Source organism: Genypterus blacodes, unplaced genomic scaffold, assembly GCF_046128005.1.
Source record: "Genypterus blacodes isolate CSIRO-AG114 ecotype Tasmania unplaced genomic scaffold, CSIRO-AGI_Gbla_v1 ptg000067l_1, whole genome shotgun sequence".
Taxonomy (NCBI): domain Eukaryota; kingdom Metazoa; phylum Chordata; class Actinopteri; order Ophidiiformes; family Ophidiidae; genus Genypterus; species Genypterus blacodes.
In genome coordinates, this window is record NW_027466879.1 from 15363864 (window position 1) to 15379347 (window position 15484).

At 41.7% G+C, this 15484-nt stretch overlaps 1 protein-coding gene across 1 annotated transcript; it reads left to right on the forward strand.

Annotated features, from left to right (window-relative positions):
* Window positions 1–55: 55 nt before the first annotated feature.
* alpk3b (alpha-kinase 3b) lies at window positions 56–11517 on the forward strand. Its single transcript, XM_076156061.1, has 14 exons — window positions 56–189; window positions 1699–1820; window positions 1922–2039; window positions 2333–3611; window positions 5560–7372; window positions 7658–7861; window positions 8662–8809; window positions 8924–9051; window positions 9136–9171; window positions 9276–9550; window positions 9819–9907; window positions 9987–10204; window positions 10461–10509; window positions 10616–11517. The coding sequence occupies exons 1-14, from the start codon at window positions 56–58 to the stop codon at window positions 10938–10940; spliced, it is 4938 nt and encodes a 1645-aa protein (XP_076012176.1). The 3' UTR covers window positions 10941–11517.
* Window positions 11518–15484: the final 3967 nt, after the last annotated feature.

Consider the following 15484-nt stretch of genomic DNA (forward strand, 5'->3'; position numbering starts at 1 on the left):
GATCCCCTGGATTTATTTGATTTCATTTTTGTCTATAACTTAGTCTGGTGTGAAAATGGGTTCGAGGAGGACAATGGCACGTTCCTATTCTGCAAATGGGCGATTCAGCTATAGCAATGGGGACGATGCTGTGGGGATCAGCCGGCCCGGCGGCATCAGTTACCTCTCCAACGTGAGGCCGGGGACCAGGTACAGATTCCCCCCGCTAACAAAGTGTGTCAATCATCCTCACAGGGACGTTGCTCCCTTGCATGCTCACTGTAACACAGCAAACACTACTGAATGTTCTTAAACTCTTTCAAGACACATTGGTTTTACTATCATGGCTGCCCCAACTTTAAATAAACTGCTGTTTATGGACATTATCTCACTTATAATGTGCCTACAGATGCTGGGGCATTGTTAATAGAATAAGGAATGCTGTCCATTAGGGTAAACACTTTAATGGCACCCTCATGCATAAGAACACAACTAACCTTTGAGAGGCGACTTATGGGAGTCATGGAAACTACATTTTTGATTATTTGTATTACTTTGTTGGCCATTAAAAACAGATTTGCTCATGTGCTTTACCCCAGAAATGTTTAAGTAAATGATATTAGAGTTGAATATTCACGTTATTATCTATTAAGAGCACATCTTTGTTTCCCCTTTTTACCATGACTTGATAATTGTAATGTTTCTTTTGTACTATAACAAACAACATCACAAAGTGTACGACAACGAGCCACACATCATTTACTGTATCTGCTTTCAAAGTGTGGCTGTCTTTGTTTGCTTACTGATGGGTGACACGCAGTGAAGTGTAACAGTGCAGTGACCCAACGCTGAAACTGATTTGAACACCAGACACAGATCGGCTGCACGTCAGAGCAACCCGGATAGTTTTCAGTGCTTTTAATACGCACGCGAGGCCTCATCAGTTAATATAATTACTTACTTTCAGTGAAGTGAGCACTGTACTTACTTAATTTGTCTGATGTTTTGCCTTTTTGTACATGTTATGATGGTTCAGTATGCTGGATACAGTATAGACGATGATGTTGTTCATGTGAATTCATTTGAACTTATGGGTATATGATATGTTATCAGTTGTACTTGTTGTTGTTATCGCTGAGATTTGGGGGTTATCCAGTCTGACCTGCACTAACTGGACCATGTGACTCACAGTGTCTGCTAGTGAGTTTGTTGTCAAAGCCTAGGAAAGTCCATCATTGTTTTGTGTCTCACTCACCATGGCAACCTCATGCCCCTCAACTTTGCTCCAGTTCGGCTTCATGAATGAATTCAACAAAGGATGTTCTCACTAATTGCTGTTAATAAAATGATATTAAAGCTTAAAGAGATGTAAACATTAACTCAACCTGTCATGGTTGCAGTCACTTTCTCGTTCCTACTTAACTCTGCCAGACTTACAGCCCAAATATTGATTGACAAGCACATAAACCAAGCATGAACCAAATGAGAATATATGTTATTTGTTCCGAAACATCAGATCTACAACTACTTGTTTTGATGTTTTGTTATTACATGAGCTTGATCTAATGTGTAACCAGCTAAATCTGTGGATGTCGCTCAGGATTTGATAAATGTTTACAGCAACTCTTATTTTGAAACCTTTGTCTTTAGACTCAAACTTGGAAAACTGCTGATATCTGCATAATAACAATTGCCTGATCTTGTCCCTTGTGTGTACAGGAGCACCCTCAGCAGTGTAATGGCACAGCTAACAGAGGAGACACAGCCCTTCTTTGAGGCAACGCTGAAGTCAAGAGCTGTGTCCAATAATTGCAACGTGAAGTTCACTTGTGCGGTTACAGGTAAACTCTGCTTAACCACCCACTCACGGGTTAAAGCATTATAAGCATTATCTTATGTATATGTAATGTAAATATCTATTATTGTTGCTTTGATTTTTTAGGACACCCGACTCCTGAAATCCTTTGGTATAAAGACGATAAGCAGTTAGACAGATACTGTGGACTGCCTAAATATGAAGTATTCCGTAATGGACAAAACCATTCCCTTCACATTTACAAGTATGTATGATTATGCGTATATCTCCTGATTATGATAAATATAACTGATCATCTTTGTTTGTTTATATGCTGCTCCAAATTAGGCAATATGTAATTTGTTTCAAACATCATGTGAACACCATAATCGGACTGAAACCAGCATGAATCATCATTGGTGTACTGTGAACACGGTTAATTCCAATCTCTGACATACTTTAAATCATAGTATAGCGTGCAAGTAATCATACAGACTGTGTGTTTGTCTGTGTGAAGATTGAACCTTAATGAGAGCCACTAAAGCTTTTTCTTTACAGTTGCACTGTGGATGATGCAGCTATATATCAGGTATCTGCCAAAAACAGCAAAGGCATCGTGTCCTGCTCTGGGGTTCTGGAGGTCGGAGACATGAACGAGTTCAAGATCCACCAGCGGTACTTTGGCAAATTAAAACAAAAAGCTGAGAACAGACGCAGAGAGCTGGACGGTAAAGAGAACCAGGGACTTGAGCACCAGGAACAACTGCGAACCATCAGCCCAGACCGAACGCTGAGGAAACGCAGGTCCACCATGGACTCCTTCATCACCACAAGCTTCTTGGAGATGGAGAGCCGTGAGGTGAACCCTGAGGCTGTGGCTGTAGAGGCAGAGAGCAGGTTACAGGAGAAAAGTGTGGGCAAGGCGGATGAAAAACCAGTCCCCATAACTAACGGAGCCGTGTCTGCCATGACTAATGGACAGGACATCAGTGACAGCGGCGTGACGCGGATATGCGACTCTGGGCAGAAGATTTTCACCACGCAACAATCCAAATCACCGTCTGTGAAGAAGAAGATAAAGATTTCTGCCAGTGCAAAGGTGATGAGGGCTGATGCTCCAGAGAGGACACCTGAGGAAAGAAGGATGAAGGTATCTACCTCGACCTCGACCTTGGCCTCGACCTCAACCTCTGCAGCTCAGGCTCAGCCCGTAGAGACTAAAAGGAACGTGGAAGAGGTTATGGAAGTAGAGAGTAATGTTAATACATCCGTCTCAGACTCCAGAAATGTGACAGGACAATGTCAAATATCAACAAAAGAACCGTTGCTTGTTGATACACCTTCACTAGATGGAAAGAAATGCGTGAATGGAGCCGTGCGTTCAAAGAAAGTATGGCCTCCTACTGCTCCTCAATCAACAAATCATGCTGTGCCACCATCTGAAGACAAATCAGCTGGGAAGCACAAGAAGGAAATCAAAGGCAGAAAGGAAAAAGAAAGTTTGGAAATGCAGAAACAAACTCACAGCTCCTCAACACAACGACAATCAGTCCCTGCAAAAACATCAACCCAACAACCCTTCAGCACAGTGACGAAGGACATTTCTAAACCAGAAGATGCAGCAAAACACCGTCAGCTCGCTCCCCCGACGAGGAAAGCTGAAAAGGAGGTAGTAACCGTTACCGGGTCTGGCACAGCGAACGCACCATGTGAACGCAAGAACACGTTCCCGCCACAGCCACCGCCACGCAAGCGGGCCGCCGATCAGCCGTCTAAGAAGGAAACAAGCCCGAGCCTAAAGAATGCGTCTACGCCTCAGCCAGGGCCGCAGAGCGAGGTGAGCCACCATTTTTTTTGCATGAGCTCATGGGTTCTTGATGCCCTGTCACTAACATAAGCATGCTGAGGCTATTTATAGGTTTTACAAGTGTGCCCTGCTATGTGACAAGAATTAAATGACGCACACATTGACAGACCCAACAGGGATATTTATGTGTTGCAGCAACGGCTCAATGTGAAGTTCAAAGGTCTGAGAGAAGAGCAACGCTGAACTCTGTCTGATGCAATTTAAGGTTATAACATATTCACTAATATTGTAGCCTTGTATTCAGAGTATTAAGTAGTATTAAGAGTTAATAAGTTATACTTCCTACTCGTGTTCATACATTTATTTTTAAATTACTGCTGTTTGGAAATTGATATGTGTGTCATCTGGGGTTATTTATACATCCTGTGTATATAGTATTTCAATATTTTCTTTCCTTCTGGACTATTTACTGACACAGAAATCATGAAATAGAGAGAATTTGGATGTTAATCAGGTCTCAGAAAACAAAATAAGCTTCTGACATAAAAGTGAAATTAACTAGATGTTATTATGACCCTAACTAATTGAGGTAAACATACATGAAAATATATTTATTCTATTATAATGAGAAAAAGAAAGAAGAAATCACATTGTTTTGAAAGCGAAAGTTGTCTAAGATTCTAACTTGTAGGTGCTTTAAACTGAGACCCTTTATTGGGTGCTGATTATGCAACAACGCGATGCCAGCTGGCTCGATACTGAAAGAACTGATAGCTGAGACAAAACACTGCCGGGCTGAAGCGCCACTTAAAATTATTTACATTCCTTTCTGGCCATGCTTACACTTGAAAATAGCTTGTGTTGTTGTGTACAGACCCACCCTTATCAGACTGAGGGGGCAAAAGCAGAAATCAGCAGATATGGTGGAATATAAAACACATTTCTGACCAAAACGTGGTTTTAAAACACAAGGAGGAGGATAGAGAGAAGATAAATTACCCCTGTGTGAAACATATGATGGTTTCCTTAATCCAGGAGTGAACTCATCTATGACGCAGGTAGCTCCTAGTGCTAATTTAGACTGTTTTTATGCAAAGGCACTCAGAGTAATATGCAATGCTAACATTTCACTTAATAATACACCAGAAATATGACACCATCATGCAGCGTGAGTCTCGAGAAGTGTTTGCCTTCAGTCTGGATGAGGTTGAATTTCTACAGTGTGTATCATTATAGATTTGTTTTCCTGCTGTGTCATGATAGAGGCTTTGGTCTGAGTCGTTGAATACAATACGTGCCTATTAATGGAAGAAAACAACATTTTAAGAAATATATTCCATGACATGCTTTTTTTTGACAGCTTCAAAAAATAAAGTTAAAAGTGAATCTGGTATGTAATGAAGTTGTGCTTTTTGGACCTTCTTCACTGGAAAGCCACAGTCAAAGGTTTCTGAATGTGATACTGACATTGTTTTGTAAATAAGCCAATTTTGGGTGAAGATTTGTGTTCACCTATTAGGTCCACAGTCATCTCAAAGTCTGTAGAAGTCTTGATTTTCATTATTGCATCACACATATAGATACATATAGGTTTGATTTGTTGCAAACAGAAATTCTATTGAGAGCAGGGTTCTGACAGGATTCATTCAAATGCCACAGACATGATACAGCAAAAATCCTTAAAAAAGTACAAAATATAACTAATTTTGACATATTTCTGCTCCCAAAATCAACTCATTTCGTAAAATCGTTTGCATATCAGTTAATGCTTGCTTGTAGTTCTGACTAAGCCGTCCTATGTACAATTCTCTGTTCTATCTTTTGCGCTATGTGTCCCCATTCCGTTGCCTGTTTGTTGTGCTGGTTACTGTGTTGCTGTCATTAAACTTACATGTGTTTATCCATGTCCAGCATAGCCTGGGATAAGAGTACGAGTATTTACAGCATGGAAAACTCTTGCTTGTGCTTATGCCCCAAGGTTACTCGGGCCCGTACGACGATGGGCCAGAATGACGCACCTGTCAACCTCGAGCCGCCACCAGCCCAGCGTACGATTGACAAATCACCGCCACAAAAGACTCCATCAAAAAGCAAGACCACAATAGATGACACCCAGACTCGTATGCCCCCCAGCACCACTGAAGCGGCCGTCGATAAAATGACACAGGACATATGGGATCATTCCAGAGGATCAAATGGAAGCCATGCGATCCATTCGACAGACCTACAAAAGTCACCCCTCGGAAGCTCTGGTGATGGTGAGAAGAACCAAGGGTGTTGTGTTTCACCTACCACCCAGCAAAGCCAAGTTGATACAGCCAAGAGAACTGTTGAGGTGGCAGAAATACAAGTTGATGAGAAAGTAGAGGATAACAAGGTCGGTAGGTCATTAGTGGGGGCTGAGAGTTTGCCGCCAAATGAAAACCCAGTCAAGATGGCGGTGGATGTTGTTACTGAAGATATTAGGGGAAAAGCTGAAAGAGACGAGATCAGAACTTCAGTGCAGAGAGACGCTGGTGTTACCACTGCAAATGTCTGTAAGGAACCGAAGAAGAATGAGGCAGAGATACAAACGGCAGACGAAACCCATTCCAAATTACAAAATCTGAGGCCAACTCACTTTGAAACTCCAATTCCCCCCATTACACAACATCAAGAGATTAAAAGTATCAATAACACAAATTTATCCGAGCAACAAATAAAAAGCTATGCGGAAATCCCAAGCCCTGTAGCGAAGGTCATATCTATTGCTGAACTTTTGAGATCACAACTCAAAGCTCTGGAGTCTACAGCAGCAATATCAGAACTCGCCTTGTTCTCACAATGTCTGACCGCAGAAAGATGTCCACAATCAACAGACGAGGACAGCAAAGGTAAACTGGAACCTCATATTCCTATCGCAAGCATTAGGGCTACACTCATGGAGGTTTTCAATCAACTCAATCAAACTGTTCAGGAGCAGATGCAGGTCTTAGACAGAACTTCACCAAATATGGAGGATTTGCAAAAGCCCACAGCGATCCCTGCTATCCCTGTCGCAGATGGTTTTGTGGGCACTGAAGAGCCCACAAAACCAGTTGGCAATGTCCAAAATGATGATGAAAGTGTTATGGACACTGGCCAGGATTCTGGAGCACTCGCTTTAGATCATATGAAAGAGAGATCTGGGACTGATGATGTCAGAATGTCCCCCGTGTCACCTATTGCACCAACGGAGGAAATGACAAATGGATCTGAAGCAAATTCAAAGCAGACTGTGAGTGTCAGTCAAGAACATGAGACACAGCAGACAGATTTGGTCACAGAGAAGGATGCAGCACCCTTACCTCCCCTACAGGACAGCAGTGAAAAGTCAGAAATTGCTGCCTTGGAGAATAGTTATGAAGAACATGTTCAAGGCAAAGACATTGGATTTAAAGAAGATATAGCAACAACAATTGCACCCGTTATTCAAGACAACCCAGTTTCAAGTGAGAGTACACAAAATGTATCAAAACTTCCAATAAAAAGCGGAACTAGTGAAGAAATACACGGACTGAACCCTCCTGTGACTCAACCTGAGAGCTCGATGGTTGAAGAAACGTTGAAGACTGACGCGTCTAGTTCCAATATGGAAGCAAGTCCATTGTTAAAAAAAAGAAATGTATCTCCCATCCCATCTGCTACCCCACAAGAACTGGCGTCTGGAGCCCGCCGCAAAATCCCAATACCCAAGGCAGAGGCAGAGGAGGCCGCAGAGCCTTCACTTCCGGAGAGGAATCAAGCTCAGAAAAAGGAAGCATCTCCCCAGAGCGGCAAGCTTCCTTTAAGTCCCGCGACCCTCTCAGTGCCGCCAGTGATCCCAGTGTCTCCAGCATCTTCACTGTCTCCAGTGTCTTCAGTGTCTCCAGTGCCTCCAGTGTCTCCAAGCCTATTACGGCGGTCCCCTCTTCTTCAGCCAGGAGGCGAAGTGGATAGGCCGACAGAAAAGCGTTCTCCTCTCTTGAGTAGAAGGATGACACCCGAGACTCCAGCGATTCCAGTGTCTCCAGCATCTTCAGTGTCTCTAGTGTCTTCAATTTCTCCAGTGCCTCCAGTGTCTCCAAGCTTATCACAGCGATCCCCTCTTCTTCAACCAGGAGGTGAAATGGACAGGCCGGCAGAAAAGCGTTCTCCTCTCTTGAGTAGGAGAAGGATGACACCCGAGACTCCAGCACCAAGCCAACAGCCCACTGAGGAGATCTGCATCACCAAAAATGAAGAAAAACCTGCAGAAAAGGATAAGCATGACCCATTCAAAGGTAAAGCCTGTCGTCTCCCCACAACAAAGATAGACAGAAGGAGAAGGACAAACCACTCTGTAGCTTTCTGCTATTCACAATGCGACAATGTCTCTGTCCAAACAAACAAACAAACAAACAAACAAACATAACCAATCCTGTAACATTGTTTGCGGCCTGTAGGTGACAGTTTTACAGGGTAATAACTGAGATGCCAGCAGGTAGACTCACTCAGAGTAACAACGAGATTATCAGACTGCAAATTGATTTACTCAGGCATGTAAATGTTATAATAGAAGTAAGACGCCTACGCATTCATTTCCTCACCTGGCAGACTACTGATAACACAACACACAAAATCCTAATAATTCCTTCCGTGTATTTGACTTACTCATATTTTCTTTCCTTAATCACAGTAAGACAAGAAAATATACAGTATGTCGCGTACATGTAAATGTGACTTTGTGTGTTTGATACGTACGAGCTCCCAGTGTCTCATAAGCTCCTTCATCATCTGGGGCAAACATTAAACAGAAATAGGTGGAGCGGCTGGGATTGGATTTGCTTACAGCCTCACCTCGCCTAATCCTTACTGACAGCCTGTGTGTCCTTGTGTTCCAAAAAGGCTGTAAGATTTGTGAGGCTGAGAGTTGCGACTGTAAACCAGGAGTCACATACAGTAGCACTAAACCTAAAGTAAATGTTCTCTGATGTTGTTCAAAGTTGACGCAGACTAATGACAGAGGAGGACATGTGGTAGCATGAGAAAGTGTTTATATCTGTTACATGCTCTGTCTGTGTCGGCGTATCTCCCCCTACAGCTCCTCAGGTCATACGGAAGATCCGAGGCGAGTCCTATTCAGACGCGTCGGGACACTTGAAACTGTGGTGCCAGTTCTTCAACGTTCTCAGCGACTGCACCATCAAATGGTACCGAGATGAAGCAGAGATCGCTCACGTTAACAGAGAGTAAGCTGGCCCCTCCCTTAGTCTACTGCCATCCAAGTTTGAAGGGAATAAGTAATACAAACTCTTCTGTGCTATTAGATAAATATGATTCTGAAACTTTATATTTCTTTTCAGTGGAACAGATGAAACTCCAGTAAATCTCGCTATAGTTCAAGCATCAGCTGTGGACTGTGGTGTATATGGCTGCACAATCACAAATGAATACGGGACAGACACAACAGACTTTCTACTCAGTGCAGATAGTATGTATTTTTTCAATATTGGCATAAAGACTCAATGTAGTCTCATTCTAGGCTCATTCTATCTTCTGTTTCACTATTCTACAGTCCTGGCTGGAATGTTCCTGCGTGAGGATCTTGGTGGTAAGATGAGCTCTTATATTTATATGTATGTTTAGATCACATGTCCACAAACTTATGTCACATCCTGGTCATCTTTAACGAGCATAGTATACTCTCTTCTACAGTTGGAGAAGAAGTCGAAATGATGCCACTGATGTTCAGTAGGGGCGTGGCCGACGCTGGAGTCTGGGGCAGCAAATTCTTCGGCCGCATCATGATGCAGCAGTCTCGTATTGGTGACGGCTGCTCTCACAAAGCGTGGAGGGCGAAGGTTATTTACGGACTGGAGCCTGTGTTCGAGTCCGGCAACACATGTATCATTAAAGCATGCAGCCCCATCACCTATGGGGGAAAAGGAGAAAACAACCTTATAGAGAGGAACCTGGAAATCACTAAAGAGGTATTTAAAAAAACAAAAACTACTTTTGTTTCTAATAAAACTGCACCAAACCCACATCAACAGTCTCAGGCAAAAGATTGGATCCTATAATTTATTCATGACGTTTTAAATATAGATATGTTGCATAGAAAGGTCACAAATTTGATAGTAATGTGAATGGGTGGAGTACCAGTCATGCCTCCCCCATAAGGTTTTCAGCCATTATAATAAAATTTTATAGGTCCACTGTGCTTATGTTAACTGGCGATTCTCCATGTCTCCCATATAGCAATGCAGATTTCAGAACATGGCTCGGGAATACTGCAAAATCTTTACAGCAGAGGCGAGAGTGATTGAAAACTTCGGCCTCACTCTTGAGTGAGTAGAGTCTGTATATGAAGTGTTGCCGTTCGTCTTTGGGTCATTGATGTCACGGTGACTGGTTTTGTTCCCGCAGGGTGATTCCGGTCTACATGATGTACCGCCCGGCCAACACTGTGCCCTACACCACAGTGGAGACTGATCTGCAGGGAGTCTATGTGAAATACTGTGCACTGGATCACACAGGCAGGCTGGTCATGCGGAGCGGCTCGGAGGTGGAACAGAAGTGCTGCACCCTGCAACACTGGATCTTTCAGTGGACCAGTGGCAACCTGCTGCTCACTCATCTGGAAGGTAGGCTGACATGTGAACATTTATATATTCTTCACCCCCTTTCATCCTCTTGGCTCACCCTCCTCTGCAACAAGCATTCACATTCACCATGTGTTAGTTAGAGATGAGTGTGTTTCATTATGCAGACTCTCTTCTCCTAAATGATTTAGTTTCTCTAGATTCTGTGAACTTATCATGAATGACTTTTCATTTTGAAGTGCCTCATTGTTTCGTCTGAACAGAAAATGTCATTGTTTTGCATGTGTTTGTTTTGCAGGTGTTGATAATAAGCTCACCAGTGTTGGAATTAGTGTGAAAGCCACAGGGTAAGTATGTTTGTAATTTGTTGCTGACGTGAAAATAGCAACTTATTTTACAGGGAATTAGCAATTATATTGCAATAACTCTAACTGTTTGTTTGTATTGCTGCAGGTATCAAGGTCTATCTGTAGCAGGGAACCCTAATGTGTTCGAGCAGTTTGTCTCCCAGCACCGATGTAATTACTTCTGCGGTCTGCTCACCCTGCGCTCTCTAAAGCTCATAGATTCTCTGATGACACCATCAAAGCCCAAAGCCTCCAGGAGTCCCTTACTTCAGCGCAAGATGGCTGCTGGCTCCTCCAGCCCCCAGGCCGGCAGGAAAGCAGGCAGCAGCCCCAGACTTCCCAGGAAAGCCGAGCAAGAGGGCAGCAAATCCCCCGATAAACCAAAAGCTGATGATGCTCCCAAAGATGTTGACATAAATGAGCAAAAATAGCTTTCCATGACACAGGTCTCTTATTTACTCAGTGTCCTGATCAAATGTTTTAGATTTTTTCCACCATGAAGCCTGAATTAAAAAAGGATTAGGGTGTGAATCTTAAACACAGGCGCTGAAGGAGAGATGGAAAATTGATTGATGACACCTCAGTAGAATAACACCCTCAGAGACCAGAGACAGAAAATACCATGAATATGACTTTAATGTGTAATTCTAAAGCCACCATTCCTTCTTGTGATCACTTGTTGTGGACTGACTCCCTCACGTGTTGTGAAAACTCTCCTTTTTATCCTGGATGTAACAGATTTAAGACAACAGTGTTATTCTTACTGGTAGCTTACCTGAGTTGGAATTCTCTCATTGTCTTGTGAATCCAGCGATCATCCCAGCACAGAGTAGTTGTACTAGATGGAAGTCAGAAATGAAACATTTTAGGTTAAAGTGAAGTACATAAAAGCTTCTTAGTCATCCTTTTAAGAAAAAGAGGGAATAATTGTACCCAGTAAAACCTAAATATTGATATGCAACAGGTTTTAAGGGTTTAAGGTATATTGATACCTGAATGAAAACTCTTGTTGGTCCTTTCAGGAATGGAAAGAGCTGAAGTGTATCTTTACATGACACTGTTGTACAGTGGCTAACGGTGCTGTGCTTGTGTAACCTCATGTTTACTTTTCATGCTACATTGCACTGCATTTTTAGAAAGTGCACCTTTGAACAAAAAGAGTAAAAAGAAAAAAAAACTTGATGTCTTGTTCATTTGGAGAAACTGTGGAAGTACACAACGTACTTTTTTACATCATGTATTTCTTAATATAAATTAGCATGAAACAGAATGGGCTGAATCACAAGAGCCATATGACATCATCTCTCACTTACATACATGTTATCCTTTTGAATCCCAGTGACTAAGAGGTTTCAGTCACATTGAGTTCTGTCATCATAATGGCATACAGGTATTATTCAGTATTTAAGTGATTGTGAAAAGGATCGCTATATTAGGGCTTTTCATATTCTTTGCCATGCGTCAGACCAATTCAATTTAACATAGGTGTATTTTTCTTTGTACAATGTTGTGTGTAGGAGGTGCACATATCAGTCATTGTTGAACAAGAATTAGGTCATCCAAAGAATAATAAGCCTTAAGTACATTAAATGCATACAGCTGTGGTTAAGAACAAATTTTCTAAAATGCTGAAAGATGACGAAAAATATCAGATAGTCACAAGAGACATGTTTCCAAAGGAGAAATAGTTTGGCATCAATGTCACTATTCAGGATCCATATGGTGCAGTCACACCTTATGACTCTCACCATATAGATTTAACTCTAGAAAGAACGATTCACTCACAAAAAATAAAAGCGTGCTTCCTGAGGTCCTGCAATTTAAATTTCATCACCACTCTCAAATTCTGTCAACTGAAGTGTGGCTCAGGGTGAAAGGCTAAGTTCATCACCATAATCATTTGTGATTCCCATTAGTGAGTCATCATTTATGTAAGCGGTGGCCTCACACACAAGTGTGAAAAGTAGTGAAATGTTAAATGCATGTTAATCAAAAACTTAATGAATGATGATGATTAAAAGCTTGATGTCTGTTTTCATTTCATCAGGCATTAAGATGGCACCAAAATAAGAGATTACAGACTGCTGTGATTAGTAAATGATGCACGCATACACGCATACACGCATACACGCATTCCATCCGCTGTGTGACCTTAGCAGGGTGACGGAGGGCTGCAGCATGCATAGGGTGAGAGGGCATTTTGTCTGACACTATGCTATTCTATCATTTGTGACAGTTACAGTGGCATCAAAACAAAAACAATCTATATTCTCTACACTGGACATTGGGTTTAGTGTGACAAATCAAAATGGAACACATATTTATATCATTCATTTAGTTATATTCTGCTATGCTCACCTACAGATAAAAGGTGATAATGACATTTCCATGAACTGATTCCCCTCCAAAATGTTCTGGTTTGAACCAAAGGAACCTGAATAGAACATGCTCTAATTTGTTGGAAAATTGTACAAAGGGGACTTTCATCTCTCACATAGGCAAATATTAACTATTCATTTGATTTCTTCTTGGTTTCTATTTATTGAACCTGAAGGCTTTGTCATCGGTGATGACTCACTAGGACAGGATGGACGTCCCATGGCCTATTAGAGTGACTGAGGTCTGAGGTGAGACAATATTGTGCTAATCAAGAAACATAACAATCCTGCCACCTACTGTTAGTTCACTTCCTATACCACCAATGAATGAGACATTACATTACGATCATTTGGCAGACGCTTTTATCCAAAGCGACTTACATTATATTACCACCCTTCACAGAGGGGGGAGCAATTGAGGGTTCGATGCCTTGCTCAGGGGCACCTCGGCAGGGACTCGAACCGTCAACCCTCCGGTTCCTAAGCGGAAGCTCTACCCACTCGACTACTGCCTCCCTATACTCATCAATATCAATATCAATATCAATATCAATACCAATATACTCATCATTTGGTAAATACTCGCTCACAATACTTGTACTTGTACTTGAACAGTAGTATATTGTATGTGAAAGTAATGATGGGAGTGGCAGTCAAAATAGCAAAACATGTGATACTTCTAGGATACATGGTGTCAAAGTAACATTCAGATATACAGCAGATGGAGACTCATCAGGAACTGAACTAAAATAGTATTATAGTAGTATATAGTTATCGTGATTGTATAAATGTATGTATTTAAAGTATGTTATGTGTTCTAGACCCCAGGAAGATGATAGCGCCTACATTAGAAGGAGCTGATGGGGTTAAAAATAAACAATAAACAACATAATCTTCTACAATGGTAATATGGTTATCTATTTAAATGTGGCACTAAATCACATATCTCTGAGACGGTGTCGTGACGGTGACAAATCATTAATACAAATGGGTTTTAATGCAGAAAAAAGTATGAATGTAGAAGGAAATTACATGGGAGCGATGCACTGGCACAGCTCCTCATGCTGCACTGAGTAGCTATGACGGAATGCAATGAAGAGCTGCGGTCACTCAGAGTAATCTCAGCATTAAAACCCTTCATAAGAACACGCAAATGACAGAATTGTTAGTCCCCAACTGTAGAAATTTTGCGTGTCCACTTAGGCCTAAGTAATTGCCATTTGATTTAATAAGACATAATGTTGAGTTAATGTGGAGATGGAGCACTCAGAGTCTGAGTCTTGGGCACATTCAACACATTTGCAGCATTCAGGTTCACATTCAGCCCTATTATATGGCAATATTTCAAAAATAGCCTCTCCACAAAGGGATTTGTTTGCATTTCATTTTGTTAGATTTGGAAGATAGCCATCTCCAGAAAGGGCATGATTCATTTCTGGTGTACAAACTACAGTACGCTCTACAAGGTACACCCATATTTTACATGTACGTATATTTCCATCTGTTGTTCAATCAGTATTTACTTAATGATGTCATTGAAAGAAATGGATAAAATAGAGGAGGAAAACACAAACACATACTGCAGTACTGTGGTATCTGACGTCCAACCTCTGTGTGTCCGCCTGTGATGCTGACCTCACATCGCCGTGGTGACTGACCTTAATTACAATCAGGGGGCCAGGGTAGTTGAGAACATTTAGGCAGATTACATGAAAACCATCACCCGTTCCTAAATGCCACAGACTAGATGGCATTTGAAAAAGTTTTATCTCCAGGCCGCCAAAAGTCACAGGCTGCCACACGGCATCAGCGCCATCGTCAAGTTGACTGTGGATGCTCCCTTAATCTGCATTAACACATGAACAGGTTTAGCAGATGATAAATTAATAATATGCTGATATTGTACGGCACAGTTTTATTGGAGCGATTAAAGGCTTAATTTGAGTAAAATAAGGATGATTTCTGTCTGTTTGTTTGTATCTACACACATGTCGACCTGCAGAACTGCAAAACAATAGAATAGAAATATGGCGGTAGCAAGCCTTTTTCTTGTAGAGTTGATTTCATTGTTGATGTTGGAAATCTCCTCTGCACTCTGGTTTATCCACACAGGACAGGATCAAACACGAGGGATGCAGACAGAGAGAGACAGCAGGATGAGAGACAAAGATGAGAGACAAAACACTGCCACAGGGAAATAGACTAGGCCGTGTGAGGCCCTTCTCTCTCTCTCTCTCTCTCTCTCTCTCTCTCTCTCTCATCCCATCTCTCTTGTTCTCTCTCTGCCGCCGCTCCTTGCTATGCAAATTCATGCTTATTGAGAGACATACTGCTTATGCACAGCCCTGCTTAATAAAGACTCACAGAGGACCACCTACAGAAAAATGCTGATCCAAGCTGAGGAAACACAAGCTGTACATTTTCTCAGTGTCTTCTGATGAGAGAAAATGTAATTAGTCTATTGAATCACTTGGTTGGTTAATTTGTTCGTTGGATGATAATATTTGTCTTAAATGAATCACACAAGAACAAAAAAATTATTGATGATACATGATTCTGAAATTTGGTGTTATACTTTTATTGGGACTTCAGAATCC